A 19,960-nucleotide genomic window follows, 5' to 3' on the forward strand; every position below is an offset into this window, starting at 1 on the left:
CAGGGCTCCCCAAGGTGAGGCCCTGTCCTTCAGCTCTCACCCATCCCAACATAGCCCTTTTAGATCCCTGGCCTGAAGGGCCCTGCATCCAAATTCTTTACTTTTTCATTTATTTATTTTGTTGTTGTATTGAAACGAGGTCTCTATGAGGCTGTCCTGGAACTCTCTGTATGAACCAGGCTGGTCTCAAACCGACCGATCCACCTGCCTCTGCCTCCCAAGAGGTGGGATCAAAGGAGTGTGCCACCACACCCATCCCTGTGTCCAATTCTTGCATTGTTAAGACATGCTGGTAGTCTTTTAAGACCTCATCACCCCTTTTCCTCTTGCCCAGGAATCTAGTATCCATATAGAGGGACCCTTTCCCTCCTCAGAGACCTCTTCATCATTTGAATCAGAGAGCAGGGTCTAGAAGGAACAGAGAGATCAGGTGAGGGCTAGGGTGGGATATGAGGAGGTACAGGTCTCCTGAGAGAGTAGTGTTGAGTTTTCCAAGGGCAATGTCTTCTGTTTCTGCCTCAGTACGTGTGCAGTCCTGGGATCACCCGGGCATCTAAGCCTAGTGAAGCCTAGGAATCTCTCAGTAGCCCAGGTTAGGAGGAACATCTTGGCAGTGCCACAGTCCTGTCCCCCATCAGTGACTTCTGAGTACCCTCCTGGCCATGTGAGCCTCATCCAGCCTTTCTCTCTGCCAGGTGACCATGCCTGTCCTCGGCCCAGTTCTTCTCCAGATGCTCTGGGCCGGGTGTATCCTCACCCTACAGTCCCCTCTACCAGCTGTTTTTACTGCCAATGGCACACAACTACAGCATTTGGCAAGGGACCCCACCTCAGGTACCCTTTATGTAGGGGCCACCAACTTCCTGTTCCAGCTGAGCCCTGGGTTGCAGCTGGAGGCCGTGGTGTCCACAGGCCCTGTGAATGACAGCCTAGACTGTCTGCCACCTGTGATACCTGACGAATGTCCCCTCGCCCAGCCTACTAACAACCCTAACCAGCTGCTTCTGGTGAGCCCAGAGGCACTGGTGGTGTGTGGGAGTGTTCACCAGGGTATCTGTGAGCTGCGGAGCCTGGGACAGATTGGACAGCTGCTGCTCCGGCCAGAACGGCCTGGGGACACCCAGTATGTGGCTGCAAATGACCCTGCAGTTAGCACAGTGGGGCTGGTTGCCCAGGGATTGTTGGGGGAGCCCCTCCTGTTTGTGGGGCGGGGGTACACCAGCAAGGGCGTAAGTGGTGGCATTCCTCCCATTACAACCCGGGCCCTGCGGCCACCGGACCCCCAAGCTGCCTTCTCTTATGAAGAGACAGCCAAGCTGGCAGTGGGCCGCCTCTCTGAGTACAGCCATCACTTCGTGAGTGCCTTTGTACGTGGGGCCAGTGCCTACTTCCTGTTCCTGCGGCGCGACCTGAAGGCCCCTTCTAGAGCTTTCCGTGCCTATGTGTCCCGAGTGTGCCTTCAGGACCAGCATTACTACTCGTATGTGGAGCTGCCCCTGGCCTGCCAGGGTGGCCGCTACGGTTGGATCCATGCTGCAGCTGTCACCACATCCAAAGAGGTGGCCCGTGGGGAAGTGCTCTTTGCAGCTTTCTCCTCAGTGGCTCCTCCTACTGTGGACTGGCCCCTGTCGGCTTCAACTGGGGCATCCGCATATGGAACCTCTGTGCTCTGTGCCTTCCCCCTGGATGAGGTAGACCAGCTTGCTAATTATACTCGAGATGCCTGTTACACCCGGGAAGGCCTTGCTGAGAATGGGACCAAGGTGGCCGACATTGCATACGATGTCCTTTCTGACTGTGCGCAGCTGCCAGTGGTGAGTCCAGGCATTTGCCACTGATCAACTGCCAGGAAGGCTGAGGAGCAGGGATTGGGAAGAGTGGCTCTCATGCCAGGTGCTAGGTATTTCCTTTTAGGCCTGAGCAAGGTGACTATCTTATTGCAGTGGCTGAGCCAGGTGGTAAGGAGCAGTTGGAGGGACGGGCTTGAGTCAGGGCACTGAAGAAGTGACTGTAGAAGTCGGCAAAGAGAGTGCTTGGGCTCGAGGGTATGGATAAAGTGTTGGAATGAGCCCTCTTGTTTTAGGTTCTGGAGCAAAAGAAAAGGTAAAGACTCTGTGGCTATAGCCTAGGAAGGATAGAGACGGAGAAACTGCTCACTGAGTCCGTGAGGTGCAGAGGGCACAGGCAAGTGGGCTGGGCGTTGTGGAGCCAAGCTGTGCGAGCTTTAGGAGACGACTCAGGAAAAGATACTGAGTATAGCAACTGGAGGAAGTAGCTTCCAGGAAAGGGATGGCAGAAAATGGGGACCACTGCTAGGATGGAGATGAAAAGGGAAAGGAACCACCAGAAACATGGAGGACGGAAGCACACTGAGGTAAAGCTAAGGATGGTCCTGTAGGAGTGTCCTGCCCAGGACAGCACTGCCAGGGAGGCCAAGCGGAGATTGGGACCTAGGTGAAGTTTACCTGGAAGGTTATCCAGGCAGGGTCTTAGTGATGCTTTTTGCCACCTGTAGGATACCCCGGATGCCTTTCCTTGTGGCTCAGACCACACACCCAGCCCCATGGTCAGCTGTGTCCCTTTGGAAGCCACACCAATTCTGGAGCTGCCAGGGGTTCAACTAACAGCTGTGGCAGTCACCATGGAGGATGGACACACCATTGCTTTCCTGGGTGACAGTCAAGGACAGTTGCATAGGGTACGTCCTTAGGAAGTATTAAGGTTTGAATGTGTGACATGTGACATACTAAGTGCCTCCCATCCCTGCTCTGGCTCTGAAAATGCTGCTCCTGCCCGGGTAGGGTGTATTTACCTATAATTCTCCCCACATACACATACACCCTACAGGCTGGTTGTAATAACCTGGAACTCACAGTGTAGAACAAACTGCTCTCAAACTCACAGAAATCTGCCTGTCTCTGCCTCCACGGTGCTGGAATTTAAGACTGCCCCCCCCCCCCCGACATCTGCCCAAAGAGAACGCTCTTATTCATAAATTGTTCTAGTTCTGAGCAGTGGAAGGTCTTGAGTTTGTGGCTTTGGGCTCGGTGCCAGATTTTGTGGTCTTTCATCTTAGGTCTACTTGGGCCCTGGAAGAAGTGTTGCCCCGTACTCTAAACAGAGCATCCAGCCGGGGTCTGCTGTGAGCAGAGACCTTACCTTTGATGGTACTTTTGAGCATCTGTATGTAGCGACCCAGACTACCGTAAGTCCTGGACACAGGCCAGGGAATGGCTGCTGGGAGCGGTTCCTGGGATGGTACAGGGACCCATATGTGGGTGGGCCACTAGTTTTTGGATTGCCAGCCTCAGGTCCTCTTTGCTGTCACAGCTTGTGAAGGTTCCTGTGGCCCCTTGTGCTCAGCGTCTGGACTGTGACTCTTGCCTTGCCCACAGGGACCCTTACTGTGGATGGTGCGTGCTCCTGGGCAGGTTAGTGCTCCTGCTCCAACTCGTGACCTGGGCTTGTGCCTCATACAAGATTCTTGGCCCTTGTCCACCAACTCTCAATTTCTGACCTGTGGACGACCCCCCTCTGCTCTTTATCCCCCTGCTCAGGGCTTCAGTTCTCTGCCATAGCAGACACAAGAGCCTGGTATCAACCCCACGTGAGGACTGTGGCCAGGGCCTCGGGGCTAGAGATATATTTGCTTTGTGAATTCTTGGTGACTGCTTGAGGGTCACAATTAACATGTTGGTTCTTCTTAGATGCAGTCGCCGGTCAGAGTGTTCCAGGGGCCAGGGCCCAGAGCAGTGGCTGTGGAGCTTCCAGTCGGAACTGGGTTGTCTTCGAGTGGTGGCTGTGAGCCCTGCCAATATCAGTCGGGAGGAGATGAGGGAGGTAAGTGACCGGAGTTGGCAGAGCCCCAACGGGGAGAACTCGGGATGGATGGAGACCTTGGATCTTTGAGTTATTGCATCAAATGCCACATGGCCTTCCTCAGCCACTTCTCTTGGGCCTTGGATTTCTCTGTAACAATCAAGGTCAGAGGTTGTTTGTGAGGGCTACAGGATGCTAATGCCAACCTGGACTTGGTGCCCCTTAAAGGAGAGTTCCTGGTCTACCAGCCAATGATCCCAAAGTGTGCCCTTGGCTTTCTTGGTAGGTTTTCTTGTCGGTGCCAGGCCTGCCGTCTCTTTGGCCGGGGGAATCATATTTCTGCTACTTTGGAGACCATCAGAGTCCTGCTCTGCTGACTGGTTCTGGTGTGATGTGCTCCTCCCCAGACCCTAGTGAGGCTCCGATGCTGCAGAGAGGAGCCGGTGGGTGAGAGAAGGGGCCAGCCCCGGACCTGGGAGCCCCATCCTGCTTCCACTTTGCTCTAAGGGGTTTTGTTGGGATAAGAGGTGAATCCAGACATAGCCCTGGTTGTGCTCTGAGTCCCCACAGTGTCCATGCTATATGTCCTGAGGGCTTTGTTCTCTGACCCTAGTTCCTGTCTCCATTTGGGGTGTCAGCCTCATCCCATATGGACCCTATGCCCTTCCCGCTGTTCATTTCTGGCTTTCTCCCCCATGCTGCAGACCACGTCTCCGTGACCGTGGAGCTCAGGTTTGGTGCTGTGGTGATCGCCAACACTTCCCTCTCGTTTTATGACTGCATGGCAGTTACTGAGCTTTTCCCGTCTGCACCGTGAGTTCCTTACCTTGTCTGTCCCCAGCACTGGGCTCCTTTATTGTGACCTCCATTCCATGACCACTATATGCATGCAGGTGCCAGGCCTGTGTGAGCAGCCGCTGGGGGTGTAACTGGTGTGTGTGGCAGCACCTGTGCACACACAAGGCCTCGTGTGGTGCTGGGCCCATGGTGGCGAGCCAACAGGTGAGTGGGACTCCAGAATGAGGCATGTTGGGGGTGGGGCTAAGGCTCCCCAGGGTGAGGTTTCTAATGGCCTGGGGTCTGTGTGCCTGCCACCTCCTTTGAAGTTCTGTGCTGAGTACTCCAGCTGTTTTGTGTGACAGACACTCCGGGAGAATGGCTACTTGTCCATCCCATCTGTTTTGGGAGAGGACATTTAAGCTGAGGGGCAAGAGGTGTGGCCTTGGCCTGCTACCTTGGCACAGACCCCCCTGGAGCCTGCCCTCTGTGTTCCTGCTTTAGAGAATTAATGGGATGTTTTTTGTTTCTCTTTTCCTCGGTCTTCTTCCCTCTTAACATACCCTTGCCTGCCTGCTCCTGCACCTGCCTGCTGAGTGGCCCTTCCTGTCTGTCTTGGCCTTCCCTCTCAGAGCCCACTCCTCTCCCCAGTCCCTCCTGCAAGGGATGTACTCACTCCATTCCCACCCACAGTCCCCAAAGCCACAGTCACCCCTACTCCCAACACCTTCCCAGTGGAGCCTCGGGCTCCCTCCACAGTTTCAGACGTCCTACCTGGGGCCAGGCCTTCCTGGCTCAGCCTCTGGGGCCCATGGGCAGGTCCTGGCCCCATACTTTCCCCTACCTCCACAGACTTACCTCTCTATGAGAAGCCCCTCCCTACCACACCTGGAACCACTGTCCCTACCCCTGCTCACTTGGAACCAATGACCACACCTGAGGACCTCTTGGCCTCCTACCCATTCCCCTCAGATGCAGCTACAGTGTCCCCTGCAGAGCCTGGCCCTGAGGCCCTGCCTTCCACAGGGGCTCTGGACCATCCCCCTGGCACTGCTCCTGCCACCACTTTCCCAGGGGCCACTGGCTCCATGAAGCCTGTTCTGGATTGGCTCGTGAAAGAAGGCGGCGAGCTGCCCGAGGCGGATGAGTGGATGGGGGTTGACACGCCTGCCTTCTCCACTTCCACACTCCTCTCAGGTGATGGAGACTCAGCAGAGCACGAGGGCTCTCCTGCCCCCCTCATCCTCCTGTCCAGCCTCGACTACCAGTACGACACCCCCGGGCTCTGGGAGCTGGTGAGGTCCAGCCCAGGAAGGAGGCCTCAGGGAGGGGATGGCAAGATGCAGCCGTTTGTGCTCCCTGTGATTCTGCTTTGTGAGGGTGGGGACAGGGCTGCCACTGGAGTCAAGTGAGGTAGAATACTGAGGTGGGCAGGGTGGGAGCCACAGACTGCCTCACTATTGGTGCCTACAGGGAGAGATGAGCCAGAGGGTGAGCTCCTGCCCCTGTGTGGAGAATGTTCAAGGCTCCTTGCTGATACCAGTCCATGTGGAGCGAGAGATCCAGCTTCGAGGCAGGAACCTGCGGCTCTTCCAGGTGGGTGCCTGTCCAGCTAACTTCATTCCCTTCAGACTTCTTGGCTACTGAGCAACTCTACCCAAGCCTTATAAAACAGGAGCGCATCACCAGCCCCACCTTTCCCTCCCAGCTTGGGCTGTACCAGGGCAGGGCCTGCCTGCAGCCTGCAGGGGCTAGCTTCTAGAGCAACCTGAACAACACGTGCTCTGCCCCCAGGATGGCCCAAGGAACAGTGAATGTGTGATGGAGCTGGAGGGCCTGGAGGTTGCAGTTGAGGCCCAGGTCGAGTGTGAGCCACCTCCAGACACCTGGTGTCATGTCAAGTGCCAGCAACACCAGGTGCGGACACAGGAGCCTGGGTAGACATGGAAGCACTGGCCACAGGCTGGCTGCTAACCTCAGCTGGTGGTGTTGTGCTTGTCACAGCCCAAGCTGGAAAACAGATGGGTACCCCACCTGTGCCATGTGCCTCATGGGGTCCCCGTGTCCCAGTCTGACCTCTAAGTTGAAGATATCCCAAGGGGTTCTACATTCTAGTTCCATTGCTGATCCCCTGCCCTTTCACCCTGGGATCCCTGAATTCCAATTCTGACCTCCAACACTACTCCCATAACTAGTCATTTTGGCCCTTTCCTAAGCCACACCCTCCCCAGGCCTGGCCCAAACTCTAGGCTCTGACTTCACTACCATTTCTCCAGTTCAGCTATCAGGCTTTGCAGCCGGAACTCCAGGTGGGGCTGTTCCTGCGTTGGGCAGGTGGCCTGCGTGTGGACAGTGCTGATGGGCTGTATGGTAAGCTGCCTGGGGACCACAGGGCAGGCTGGCGGCATCAGGGCTCTGCTAGGCTCCCCCATCACATTGGACTCCTGCTGTTTAGTGGTGCTGTATGACTGCTCCGTGGGACATGGGGACTGTAGCCGCTGCCAGACTGCCCTGCCCCAGTACGGCTGTGTGTGGTGTGAGGGGGAGCACCCTCGTTGTGTGGCCCGGGAAGCCTGTCATGAGGCTGAGACTGTGGCCACTCAGTGCCCTGCACCTCTCATTCACTCGGTATGTTGGGACACTGGTGTGTCCCTTTCCTTACTCACTGCTGGCCTTGGAGGGAGGTTGTCTGTGCCATGGATGCACAGGACTCAAAATAGGAGGCTGGGGCCGCCTCAGACCGTGGAGGTTGGCAGGGACGTAGAAGTGAGTGTTCCTTGTCCTGGAATAGGTGGAGCCACTGACTGGACCTATAGACGGAGGCACCCGTGTCACCATCAGGGGCTCTAACCTGGGCCAGCATGTACAGGATGTGCTGGGTATGGTCAGAGTGGCTGGTGTGCCCTGTGCTGTTGATGCTGGGGAATACGAGGTCTCCAGTAGGTGAGCTGTTTGGGCCCAACACGGGAGGGCACTGTGTGGCTAGATGGCTTCCTACCCAGGGCCCCCTTCCTCTGTCTGCTTTCCTTTCTCCTGTCTTTAATTATGGTGTCTGTGTCTTAGTGCTGGGTTATCACGGAGGCCTGAAGCTCTGACTTCCTATGCATACTTCTGCAGGTCCCTGGTCTGAGCTGCTTGGGATTCTAGTCTGCTGGGCAAAGTCACTGCCTGGAGCTTGCTGATGGCTCTGCTTAGATGTACTTCTTGGCTTTCTTAGTGGCCTTGGATATCGCTGTAGCAGATTCCTGAGCAGCCTTCTCCCTAGCACTTCTCCAAGACCTACCCTAGCCGGGTTCTCGGGAGGGTTCCCGTGGCATACCTCCAGAGTGCCTGGGAATATGGAACGTTCTCCAGGAGCTGCCCATGAGCAGCAGGCCCAAACTTGGCAAAATATCAGGGTGACCTCTCTACTGCACCCACAGAAGAACTGTTGGAGATTCCCACAGTTTATATTTTAAACAACGGGTCACTTTACAGGAGCTTGCACTTTCCCTCCAGATGTTTTGCTGGTGTTTGTGGTGACTGTGACAATGTTAGCCACTGTACGCTTAACATTCTGGGAGTTCATGTGCCCTAGGCTTCTGTTTTCTGGCCAAGAACCAGCGTTCTTCGACGGCTCACATCTGCCTCCAGTCCTGACTAGAGGCTTTCAGGGACTATTTATTCAAAATCAGATCAAGTTTCCATCACTTTGCAAGAGGTTGCTGGCCACTCAGTGATGGTGGGGAGCTTGGGGGTGGCTGGTGAGCCCTATCGTTCACTCAGCGCCCCCCCACACACACACAATCAGCTCTCCATAGCTCCTTTGTGAACACTTGTCACATCAGAGAGAGACACTCCTCCTTGTTGGAGGTTTTTACCTTAGTGACTGAACCAGGAATATGACTTCTCTGATGCTGAGGCTTGCTAGTGTGCCGTAGGGAGTTCCCTCCAAAGCCTGAGGGGATGATGACCCATCTTATGGGGGATGGGCACAGCAGACGACCTGGCAGTGGTAGGAAGAGGATCTGCCAGGTCACTTTGAGGGACATCTGTGTAGCCTGCTATCCCTTGCCTGTCTTGTGCCCTCAGTCTCGTGTGCATCACTGGGACCACCGGGGAGGAAGTGACTGGCGCTGTGGCGGTGGAGGTACCTGGAAGAGGACACAGTGTCTCAGAGTTCAACTTTGCCTACCAGGTGCCTGATGGCTAAGTTCCTCCCCTCCCAGCTGTCAGCAGTCCTCTCCCTCTGTGGGTGTCTCAGCCCATTTGGTTTTGCCTTCGTAGCACACCCCACCCTGAGACTGCCTAGTTTGTTTGAGGTGCCCCTGGCCTCTGATTCTGACCTGACATTGTCTCTCCCCTTCCTCCTCTCACAGGATCCAAAAGTACACTCCATCTTCCCAGACCGCGGCCCCAGAGCCGGAGGCACCCGCCTTACCCTTCATGGTTCTAAGCTTCTGACTGGGCGGCTAGAGGACGTCCGGGTGGTGGTTGGTGACCAGCCCTGCCACTTGTAAGGGTTGTTCCTTGTTCTGTAGAATCCATGCGTTCCGGGAAGGTGATGGGGTGGTGGGTCAAGTCTGCTGCGTGAGAAAGTTCTGGCATCCCCACAAAAGCCAGGGCGGTGGGAAAAGTACAACTTCAGGGTGCATGATGGAGACTGCAGTTGGTGAGGGAGCAAAGTGAGCTAAGATTTGAGCTGACCTTATCTTCTACCACCACCCCAGGCTACTGGAGCAGCAGTCTGAGCAGCTGTGCTGTGAGACCAGCCCATACCCCATGCCTGCTGTGCTTCCAGTGGCTGTCTGGTTTGGGAACACAGAGCGGAGACTGCAGCATGGTCAATTCAAATATACACTGGACCCCAACATCACCTCTGTGGGCCCCACCAAGAGCTTCTTCAGGTGGGGCCAAATTGTGTGTGTAATTCTCACGGTGGGGGAGCTGGGGTTCAAGGATGGTGGCTGTGAACTCCTTATTGTTGACAGAAGGGGTCATGGAGTTTGGGTTTGGGACTGAGCTGGCTAGAACTGGCCTATGCTTCAGGTCCTGGTTCGTCTAAGTCATGAGTGGCTCCCCGGCTGTGTTTCAGTGGAGGACGTGAGATATGGGTCCGTGGCCAGAATCTGGATGTGGTACAGATGCCAAGAATCCGAGTGACTGTGGTCCCAAGAACGCTACAGCCTGGCCAGGGGCTTGGACAGAGGCCTCATGGGGTCCCTGAGAAAGTATGTCGGTCTGAGCATCGTCACATAGCATTTCCATGGGCCTCCCCTGCTTTGTGTGACAACATGCTGGCCCTCTCTTTCCCTCCCCTGTACCACAGCCTGTGGGCAGCCATGGGGGAGTTGGTACCAAAGATGATGTTTTTCGCCTTTGCCGTGGCACCTCCGTAGATCTGCTCTCATCTTCCTCTGCAGATTGAGGAGCCATGTCTTGTGAACTCCTCACATCTTATCATGTGCCGCACACCTGCTCTCCGGGGCCCACCAGAGGACCCTTGGGTCCAGGTAGAGTTCATCCTGGACAACGTGGTGTTTGACTTTGCTACACTGAGCCCCATACCCTTCTCCTATGAGGCTGACCCCACTTTGCATTCTCTCAACCCCGAGGATCCCACCACACCATTCCGGCACAAGCCAGGGAGTGTGTTCTCTGTGGAGGTAATGTACCTGCTTGGGCTCTTTTATAGGAAAACAGTAGTATGTATGCTGCAGCGGTCAGGATTGAAGGAGCAGGTCCTGAAGGGAGTTGGTACAGCATAGGTACCAGCCTGGGTCATGGCAGGGATTTGATTAGTGGCCTGGGTCCCTGTATTCCATGAGGCTATCTGTTTGGTTAAGTAAATGGTTTGGCGTAATCAGTAGTTGGGTAGTGTGGTGCACATTCAATAACTGGCTGATCCTCATTTGGCAACTGGGCTTACACTGGTGACACTAGATGTTTGTGTGACACACATGGTGAGTAGGGTGTGGGCACTTGGACAGGCCAGACTCAGGTAATCTGTCGTCACCGAGCCAAGGGTAACTGAGTTAACTGCCCAGCGTGTGGGGAATTGTTGCAGGCTTTCCAGGGTTTCAGCTGTGGAAGAAAGGTGGGACGCACAGAGGTTAAGGTGAGAGTCTAAAGGACAGCTGACCATGGGCGCTGCCTGCAAGGGAAACGGGGCTAAAGGGTGGTCTCCAGACCATCCCTAGCCATTTGGGAAGATAGGCTCTGGGTGGCAAGTGTTCTAACAGATCAGGGACCCACTGTTCCAGGGCGAGAATCTGGACCTTGCCATGTCTAAGGAGGAGGTGGTGGCCATGGTAGGAGATGGTCCCTGCGTGGTGAAGACACTGACCCGACACCACCTGTACTGTGAGCCCCCTGTAGAGCAGCCCCTGCCACGGCACCGTGCCCTGCAGGAGGCACCGGATGCTTTGCCTGAGTTCACGGTCAGTGGGCAGGACCTGGGCAGGGTTGGGCATCATGATGTCTGGGGCCCTGACTCACAGGTAGCTTCCCACACAGGTGCAAATGGGGAACCTACACTTCTCCTTGGGTCATGTACAGTATGATGGCGAGAGCCCTGTGGCTTTTCCTGTGGCAGCCCAGGTGGGCTTGGGAGTGGGCACATCTCTCCTGGCCCTGGGTGTCATCATCATTGTTCTCATATACAGGTGAGTGTGGCCAATTATGGCACACAGGGAGATGTGGCTGGACAGAGAAGGTGCAGATTAGAGCATGGCTCTGCCATATTTTTTGGTTTTTCGAGACAGGATTTCTTTGTGTTTCCCTGGCTGTCCTGGAACTTGCTCTGTAGACCAGGCTGGCCTCAAACTCACAGAAATTTACCTGCCTTTATCTCCTGGGTGCTGGGATTAAAGGTGAGTGCCACCACTGCCCGGCCTGGCTTTTTTTTTTTTTTTTTAAGATTTACTTATTTTTGCCTGGCCGTGGTAGTAATGCACACCTTTAATCCCAGCACTTGGGAGGCAGAGGCAGACGGATTTCTGAGTTAGAGGCCAGCCTAGTCTATAGGTCGAGTTCCAGGATAGCCTCCAAAGCTACAGAGAACCCTGTCTCAAAAACCAAAAAATTATTTTTATTTTATGGGCATTGGTGTTTTGCCTGCATGTGTATCTTTGTGAGGGTGTCAGAACCCCTGAAACTGGAGTTATAGACAGTTGTGAGCTGCCATGTGGATGCTGGGAATTTAACCCGAGTCCTCTAGAAGAGCAGCCAGTACTTTTAACCACCGAGTCAGATCTCTGGGAATAGTGGTCTCCCATAACACTAACATGGCCTAAGAACAGCCGTGAACAATATGTAAACCATTGATTATCGCTGAGTTGTAACCTGTGTTTATAAAAGTAACTCATGGGCCCTCTATGGCATAGTCGGAGTTTGCTGGGGGCAGGAGTGCAGGGTAGATGTGCTTTGATAGGAATGGGACAGGGATTGTTTTGGGTCAGGTTAGACTGGGCTTGGCCTGGAGTTAAGCATGCCTGAGCCAAGTCCAGCCTAGCAAGGGCTGGTCTTTCCCCTCTGCCCTCGTGCTGAGTAGGAGGAAGAGCAAGCAGGCCCTGAGGGACTATAAGAAAGTGCAGATCCAGTTGGAGAATCTGGAGAGCAGTGTTCGGGATCGTTGTAAGAAGGAGTTTACAGGTGAGACTGGGGGTGGAGTTGCTGCCAGGCTCTAGCCAAGGCTGCTGTGGTCACATGGGATCCACTCACATTCCTCTGCTCAACAGACCTCATGACTGAGATGACTGACCTCACCAGCGACCTCCTTGGCAGTGGCATTCCCTTCCTTGACTACAAGGTGTATGCAGAGAGGGTCTTCTTCCCTGGGTACCGGGAGTCGCCCTTGCACAGGGACCTCGGCGTGCCTGACAGCAGGCGACCCACTGTGGAACAGGGCCTGGGGCAGCTCTCCAACCTGCTTAACAGCAAGCTCTTCCTTACCAAGGTGCACTCCCAGCCAGGCTTCCCCATCCCTTCTTACTCGTGCCTGGACGGGCCTGGTCTTCCTCCATCCGTGTCTAAACCCACCCCGCGCCCTGACTCTCTCCCTGACCTCAGTTCATCCACACACTGGAGAGTCAGCGCACCTTCTCTGCTCGGGACCGTGCCTATGTGGCATCTCTGCTCACTGTGGCGCTTCATGGGAAGCTCGAATACTTCACTGACATCCTCCGTACGCTACTTAGTGACCTGGTGGCCCAGTATGTGGCCAAGAACCCCAAGCTTATGCTGCGCAGGTATGTGGTGTAGGACGGCCGGAGCCAGGAGTGGAGCTGTGGAATCGAGCCCTGTAGCCCCCTGCTGACCTGGCCTTCCCTTTGCTGCCATCCCAGGACAGAGACTGTGGTGGAGAAGCTGCTCACCAACTGGATGTCCATCTGCCTGTACACCTTTGTGAGGGTGAGGGAGGGGCTGACAGCTCTTCATGGGAGGGTCAGGCCCTTTAGAGCACTGAGTCTCCGTATTGCTTGCCCACTGATGCCCCAGGCAAGACTTCACCCATCATGCCCTGTGTACTTTTGCCTTTTGCCAGAGGACCTGACTGCCCACACTTTCACAGGACTCTGTAGGAGAGCCTCTGTACATGCTCTTCCGAGGGATTAAGCATCAAGTGGACAAGGGGCCCGTGGACAGTGTGACTGGCAAAGCCAAATACACCCTGAATGACAACCGCCTGCTCAGAGAGGATGTGGAGTACCGTCCCCTGGTGAGGGTGTGCTCTGGGCAGGTGTCTATGCCCCGATATAGAGCTTATCTGGCCCCTGGGTACCTGCTGGCGAGGCCGTTCATCTATTGTGGGGGGAATGCATGGCCTCCCACGTGCCTGCAAGCATGCTTCCAACACTGAGCTAGAGCCACAGAGGGTCCCTGACTTAGGAGGGAAGCAGAGATCTGGGCTGAGTCGGAGTATCTTTCTTGCCATCTCACCAGGGATGGAGTTTGGTCTCCCAAGCCAGTAGCCACTTGGAAGGCAGGCCTGCCTGGAGCTTCTCTGTCACACACAAGGGTTCCTTTAGAGGTCCTAGCTTAGTCTCCTCTAAACAGTTTCCCTAATCAGGCTGCAGAGGGAGTCTGCTCATGCAGACTGCCTCAGACATGAAGGGGGGTTATGTGCTCACATGGGGGTTCTCCCATTCACCCCATAAGCATTTGCATAAAGGGTGGAGGCAGACAGGTGAAGAGTTACAGCTGCTTGGTACTGGGCTGGGCTCAGGCTGCAGCCGTTTCATGGGTTGTTCCTGTCCTTGACCTGCATCTTGGTCATCCTGCATGTAGAACCAATCCTGAAATCACTCGCATTCTTTTGTAGACCTTGAATGCTCTTCTGGCTGTGGGGCCTGGTGCAGGAGAGGCCCAGGGTATAGCTGTGAAAGTCTTGGACTGTGACACCATCTCCCAGGCCAAGGAGAAGATGCTGGACCAGCTTTATAAGGGAGTGCCTCTTGCCCAACGGCCAGACTCTCGAACCTTGGATGTTGGTGAGGGTTGGGAGCAGGGTGGCTTGAGGACTCTGAGATAGTGCTGGGCCTGAGTTGGCCCAAGATTGGTCCTAAGGGGCCAGGTGGGATGTTGGGAGTAGCTACAAAAGCTGGCTCAGGAACTTTATTAGATGGGCTTTCACTGGGAGAGGGTTCTTCTCTAGCTCTTTGGAGAGGATGGGTGACGCTACCCCCAGGTAGAGGGGCCATGTCTCCATCTAGGATGAGATGAGCTGCATGGCAAGAAGAGAATCCTCCAACCAAGTCCTCTCTTGTCCTTGCAGAATGGCGGTCTGGAGTGGCCGGGCACCTCATTCTTTCTGATGAAGATGTCACTTCTGAGGTTCAGGGTCTGTGGAGACGTCTCAACACCCTGCAGCATTACAAGGTGGGGGGGATGGGAGCTGGAGGCTGGATGGACTAGGGTGGACTAAGACTGACTAGAGGATCACCAGCTGTGGTTAGCAGGTCCCAGATGGAGCAACGGTGGCCCTAGTCCCCTGCCTTACAAAGCACGTTCTTAGGGAAAACCAGGATTACGTCCCTGGAGAACGTGAGTACCTACCTCCTCCTTGTTGTGGTTTTCTGCATGTATGTTGCCCAGTCATGGGTAGCAGGGAAGGTCTTTCGGGCTGAGGGCAGCCTGGTGCCTCCTCAGAGGAGCCTCAGCCAGGTGTTCCCACTCCTGGGGAGTTCACTGGACTTGGATTCCTGAGAGGTGGCAACACCATATGGAGGGCACCCAAACTCTTACATCTTGGCACAGGGACCCCAATGCTAGAGGACGTAGATGAGGGGGGCATCCGGCCCTGGCACCTGGTAAAGCCAAGCGAGGAGCCAGAGCCTCCCAGGCCACGGAGGGGCAGCCTTCGGGGTGGGGAGCGTGAGCGAGCCAAGGCCATCCCTGAGATCTACCTGACGCGACTGCTGTCAATGAAGGTGGGGCTGAGCTCTTAGAAAAAAGGGCTACCCAGGGGACGTGGGGGCAGTGTGGGGCTTGTACAGGTGGCTGCTGCTACCGTCTCCTTCCTTTTCTTCCCACAGGGCACACTGCAGAAGTTTGTGGATGACCTGTTCCAGGTGATTCTCGGCACCAGCCGCCCCGTGCCGCTGGCTGTGAAGTACTTCTTTGACTTGCTGGATGAACAGGCTCAGCAGCATGGCATCTCCGATCAGGACACCATCCATATCTGGAAGACCAACAGGTGTGGGAGGAGCAGGCTCAGGACGTATGGGGGGGTGTGGCCCCTGCCTCCCTCCCAGCATAGTTACTGGCCCCTTCTCCCCAATCTGCAGTCTGCCACTGAGGTTCTGGATCAACATCATCAAAAACCCACAGTTCGTGTTTGATGTGCAGACATCCGACAACATGGATGCAGTGCTCCTCGTCATTGCACAGACCTTCATGGATGCCTGCACCCTGGCCGACCACAAACTGGGCAGGGTGAGCAGGCTGGGAGGGATATGACAAGGGAGGATGGGGTCACCCAGGTAGCCTGTGTGGGTGTGGAAAGTGGAGTGTGGTGACAGTCTATGACTGCATAGTCCTATGTAACCAGTGCCACTTGATGAGGGCTCACCATTAGGGCAAGTGGGTAGGTAGCCACAGTAGGCTTGGGAACAAGGAGAAGTGTCGCAGTTGCCTGCAGGCGGGTTGGAGCTTGGGAGTCCACATTGCACTAACCTGTGGTCCAGCAGTGGCCAGCTCAAGCCAGCAAAGATACAGGTGTGGGGTATTGAAGAGTGAGGCGAAGTCTCCCAGGCTATGATGAGCTCACACTTGTGGATGAGTCTGAGGAATTGCAAGGTGTCACCAGTGGTGTCATGGATGCCTGGCGGATTTGGTTTCTTGGGGTGTTGGAGGTGTCTTTTGTCAGTGGTGTGACAGGAAGCATCTAGGAAGATGTCCCAGGAGTCAGAGCCCAGAGTCTTCTGACATGGGGCTCCCAGTGGCCAGGGCCTTAATGGTATAATGGAACCCACTGCCAAGCCTGAGGCCCTGAGTTCAATCTCTTGGGCCCATATGGTGGAAGAAGAGAACCAACTCCTGCAAGTTGTCCCTTGACTTCCATACACACACAATGTAGGAAAAAACCCCAAAGAAGTAGGCTTCGGTGACCAACAATCCTGGTTTTCTGGGAGCGTCCTGGATTGTGGGTTATTTAGTTATAAAACTGTGATGTTGCTGGGAACCCCAGGTGCTGATCACCTTATTGAACTTTGACCCTTCTTTCCTTCTCTGTTGGTATCCAGGACTCTCCCATCAACAAGCTGCTGTATGCTCGAGATATTCCCCGTTACAAACAGATGGTAGAAAGGTACTGGGGAGGCGTGGGGGTGTGCATGCAGTTGAGGCCCTAGGTGGGTCCTGATGGGACAAGGAAGTGGGCTTTATTGTAGCATCTGTTGTCCCTGGCAGGTACTATGCAGACATCAGACAGACCGTCCCGGCCAGTGACCAAGAGATGAACTCAGTCCTAGCAGAGCTGTCCCGGGTAAGGCTCCCCTTCAAATGTCTCAATTGTAGAGAAGCCCCTGTCACCTCTATACCTATGATCTGGCTGGGAGAGAACACACTGTCACCATACAGGAGGAGTGTTCCAATGTCAATGGTATTCAAAAAGGCCAGCCCTCCTAGCATCTCTGAGTGAGCAGGGTCTCGTTTTGATAGCTGTCATCTAATCTGATCTAGCCAGGTGCTTGTGTTGTTGAAGCCCTTGTTAGGTAGGGTCTGTTGAATGGATGGGATTCAGCTCTGGACCTTTTCAGTCTACCTGCCCGTACTGTCACTGTTCTGTTGCTCATGGCACTGTCAGCACACAGGAGAACTTTAGGAACGATGGACAGTGTTCCTCAAGTAGTTACAAGGATACCCACATCGCCAACAGCAGCTGTGTCAAGCCCTTCATGGGGGTGTACTTCTACATTTGATCCCCCCTGAGAGCTCCATGAGTTACTTAGAGTGAATCAGCAATTCTGTCCAGAGAAGGAGGGCGAGGGTCTGATGTCCCCGTGAGGAAACATTTGAGTAAGATCAGAGCAAAGTTACGCTGCATTCCCAGCCAGTCTATCTACAGTTCTGCCTGGAGAGGCTGGCAGGGCTCCAGTGGAAACTCTCTTCCTCCATGGGGTCTTTGACTTAGCCTGTCCTGAGCTGCAGTCACACTTTGCCTTGGGTCCCTGCCCTATGGAGATCCTGCTTCCCACCACAGGACCCCCTTTTTTTTTTAAGATTTTATTTATTATGCATATAATATTCTGCTTCCATGTCTATCTGCACACCAGAAGAGGGCACCAGATCTCATAACGGATGGTTGTGAGCCACCATGTGGTTGCTGGGAATTGAGCTCAGGACCTCTGGAAGAGCAGTCAGTGCTCTTAACCTCTGAGCCATCTCTCCAGCCCCAGGACCCATTCTTTTTCAGGTCCCCTTCTCTGGGATCCTGCCCCTCCCCCACACTTCCTTCTCATTTCTCTCACCCTGTATTTGTCCTCTTCCCTAGAACTACTCTGGTGACCTTGGGGCGCGAGTGGCTCTGCACGAACTCTACAAGTATATCAACAAATACTATGACCAGGTGAGCACACCCTGGACCTGTTAGTCATTCTAGGAGTGCCTAGTAGAATCATCACATTCATGTGGCAGCAGGGATGGCCCTGTCACTGTTCAGAGTACAGGAACCTGTATCATGGCCCCAGCCTAGTGGTCTGGTAAAGAGTCAAGTGACCCACAACGTCCTTCAGCCTCCCATACTGGATGCTCCGGGTCTTAGCGCATAGAATCAGGAGATGCCAGGAGCAGGCAAGGCAGTGGGGATGGCTTTGGCAGACCTTGTGAGAAGGCCAGTGTATGTGTAAGGCTGGCTTCTACCTGAAATGAGCTGGGCAAGAAGAGAATGTTAGGGAATGACATACTTTTACTTATTACGTAACTGCCTGTTCTTTAACATCACGGTGTGGTGGTGTATGACTACATTCTCAGCACAGGAGAGGCAGGAAGTTTGTGTAAGGCCATACTGAGACCCTGTCCTAACAATAAAAAACCCTAGAAAAGCAACCCTTGATGCTTCTGTTCTGTTTTCACCCTGACAGTATGTGATGTGATTCACTGGATTTCTCATGCTTACCCCTGCAGTGACTGTGGGATCCAGAGACATCGCATCTGATTCTGTTGCTCTGCCTTTCAGATCATCACTGCCTTGGAGGAGGATGGCACTGCCCAGAAGATGCAGCTGGGCTACCGGCTCCAGCAGATTGCTGCTGCTGTGGAAAACAAGGTCACAGATCTATAGGGACCAGGGAGTCCTGGCCTATTGTCTCAGCACCTCCTGGGCAGCCCTGGAATCTCAAGGGAGAGGCCACCTTCGTAGATGCCTGTAGTGACTGACAAGCAGAGTTTAATGAAAGGTGGCTCCCAGCCTCCCACTGGCTTCAGCCACAGCCCCGTTGGGCCCACCTTGTAGGCCTGGGAACTAGTGGCTCAGGCGGTAGTGCCAGGCCTGCCCCAAGCCTGGTAACTCTGTAACATACTTCCTGGGTGACGCCAGCCTGCAGGGAGCTGGGGACTTAGGGTTTCCAGAGAATGTCTGGTAAGGCCTCTGGGCCCCTGGGGAGACTACTGTTGTTGAGCACTGGCCTATATCCCACCAGGAATCACAGAGGAAGGAAGAGAGCCCTCCCACTTCCTGTCCTCTCCATCCATCCTCCTTGACCTCAGTTTAGCTTCCTCTGTCCTTGTTCCCTGTTGCCAATTTCAAGGCCTAAGAGAGAGAGAAGAAAAAAAAAAAATGTCTTTCTGGGCTGCTGCTGCCTCAGCAAGCACGGTGCCTCGGGCCCACCCTGTCTTCAGGTGGCTGGTGGGGAAGGCCCAGGGATGATGCAGCTCTTCATTAAAGGGTAACACATGGTGTGGAGTCTGACAGATGGACACACTGGCCCTTCTGCTAACTGGCAGCTGTTGGGGGACATGGGCACAGTCACACCGAAGGGTCTCCTGACCTCTCTGAAAGGCCCTACACTGCAAGCAGCAGTTTCTCCCTGGCTCTTAGGTGGGGTCGGCTCCCTGGAAAGGAGAATTTTAAGTACTATAGGGCTCAAGGAGATGTAGGGCCTGAGGGGGAGGACAGGTTCTCCATCTTCAAGGGGTCCACCGTGGTTGCAGGCTGTGCTAAATTTCATTCATGTTCCATACATTTTGAAAGGAATTGGGAAAGCGTGCCTTTATTAAAGGTGACTGCAGGCACTGTGGGTCTCAAGGGTCCTTGTCCATGGCCCTGTCTCTAGACTTGATTTCCATATTGATGTCCCTGTCGAGGTACCTTAAGTCGGGGCTCACAGCCAACCACCTGCCTGTGTAGTGGCCCCTTACATGGTATTTTCCTATTTGAAGCTGCAGGTGAGCTTCAACACCACTGTACTGAGGTGTCTGTGGCCGCCTGGGTCAGGAGAGCTGGAGGTTGAGAATACCCTAGGCCTTGCTAGGTGAGGGCTCCTTCTTACTGTGTACCACCAGTGATCCAGCCGCCTTTGGGGTCTCTCTGAGGGTTTGAAGAGGTGGGCTGATACGATTCCAAGAAGAGCCCTTTCTTCTCATCTCTGAAGTCCTTGTCCTTAAGATAGCAGGAGCCATGCTGGTTTTCATTCCAGGGGAAATCACAGCTGCTATTTATGTCAGCTCTAACATCCTGTCTTGCCCATTCCTGCCAGATGTGGGGAGCCACAGTCACAGATGGGGTTATCGGTCAGGCCCTCATTTGGGAGCGTGTGAACCTCAGTACTAATAATAGCTGTCTTAGTCCAGATTTTATCCTCACTCAGTGTTCATCTGCCTCCCCCATGGCTAACCATGGAACAGGGCTGACAGGGGAATGAGGTCTTGGCTAGACTTCAGACAG

The 19,960-nt window shown here is 54.5% G+C and overlaps 1 protein-coding gene across 2 annotated transcripts; it reads left to right on the forward strand.

The window, feature by feature from the left end:
* The first annotated feature begins 701 nt into the window (after window positions 1–701).
* Plxnb1 (plexin B1) lies at window positions 702–19,395 on the forward strand. 2 transcript variants are annotated; one of them, XM_035444584.1, is made up of 36 exons: window positions 702–1,814; window positions 2,516–2,698; window positions 3,077–3,205; window positions 3,331–3,431; window positions 3,708–3,840; window positions 4,106–4,262; window positions 4,524–4,632; window positions 4,713–4,821; window positions 5,229–5,891; window positions 6,070–6,192; window positions 6,391–6,513; window positions 6,873–6,966; window positions 7,052–7,224; window positions 7,388–7,539; window positions 8,668–8,773; window positions 8,955–9,091; window positions 9,306–9,482; window positions 9,671–9,806; window positions 9,975–10,241; window positions 10,839–11,015; window positions 11,092–11,240; window positions 12,128–12,228; window positions 12,315–12,532; window positions 12,646–12,824; window positions 12,921–12,987; window positions 13,148–13,294; window positions 13,898–14,066; window positions 14,351–14,454; window positions 14,535–14,619; window positions 14,833–15,005; window positions 15,111–15,271; window positions 15,363–15,510; window positions 16,320–16,384; window positions 16,486–16,561; window positions 17,570–17,644; window positions 18,254–19,395. In XM_035444584.1, the coding sequence occupies exons 1-36, from the start codon at window positions 702–704 to the stop codon at window positions 18,356–18,358; spliced, it is 6,384 nt and encodes a 2,127-aa protein (XP_035300475.1). In that variant the 3' UTR covers window positions 18,359–19,395. The 2 variants fall into 2 exon arrangements, with proteins under 2 accessions (XP_035300475.1, XP_035300476.1); XM_035444585.1 differs by having other exon boundaries at window positions 9,999–10,241.
* Window positions 19,396–19,960: the final 565 nt, after the last annotated feature.

The sequence above is a fragment of the Cricetulus griseus genome, chromosome 4 (assembly GCF_003668045.3).
Source record: "Cricetulus griseus strain 17A/GY chromosome 4, alternate assembly CriGri-PICRH-1.0, whole genome shotgun sequence".
Classification (NCBI taxonomy): Eukaryota; Metazoa; Chordata; class Mammalia; order Rodentia; family Cricetidae; genus Cricetulus; species Cricetulus griseus.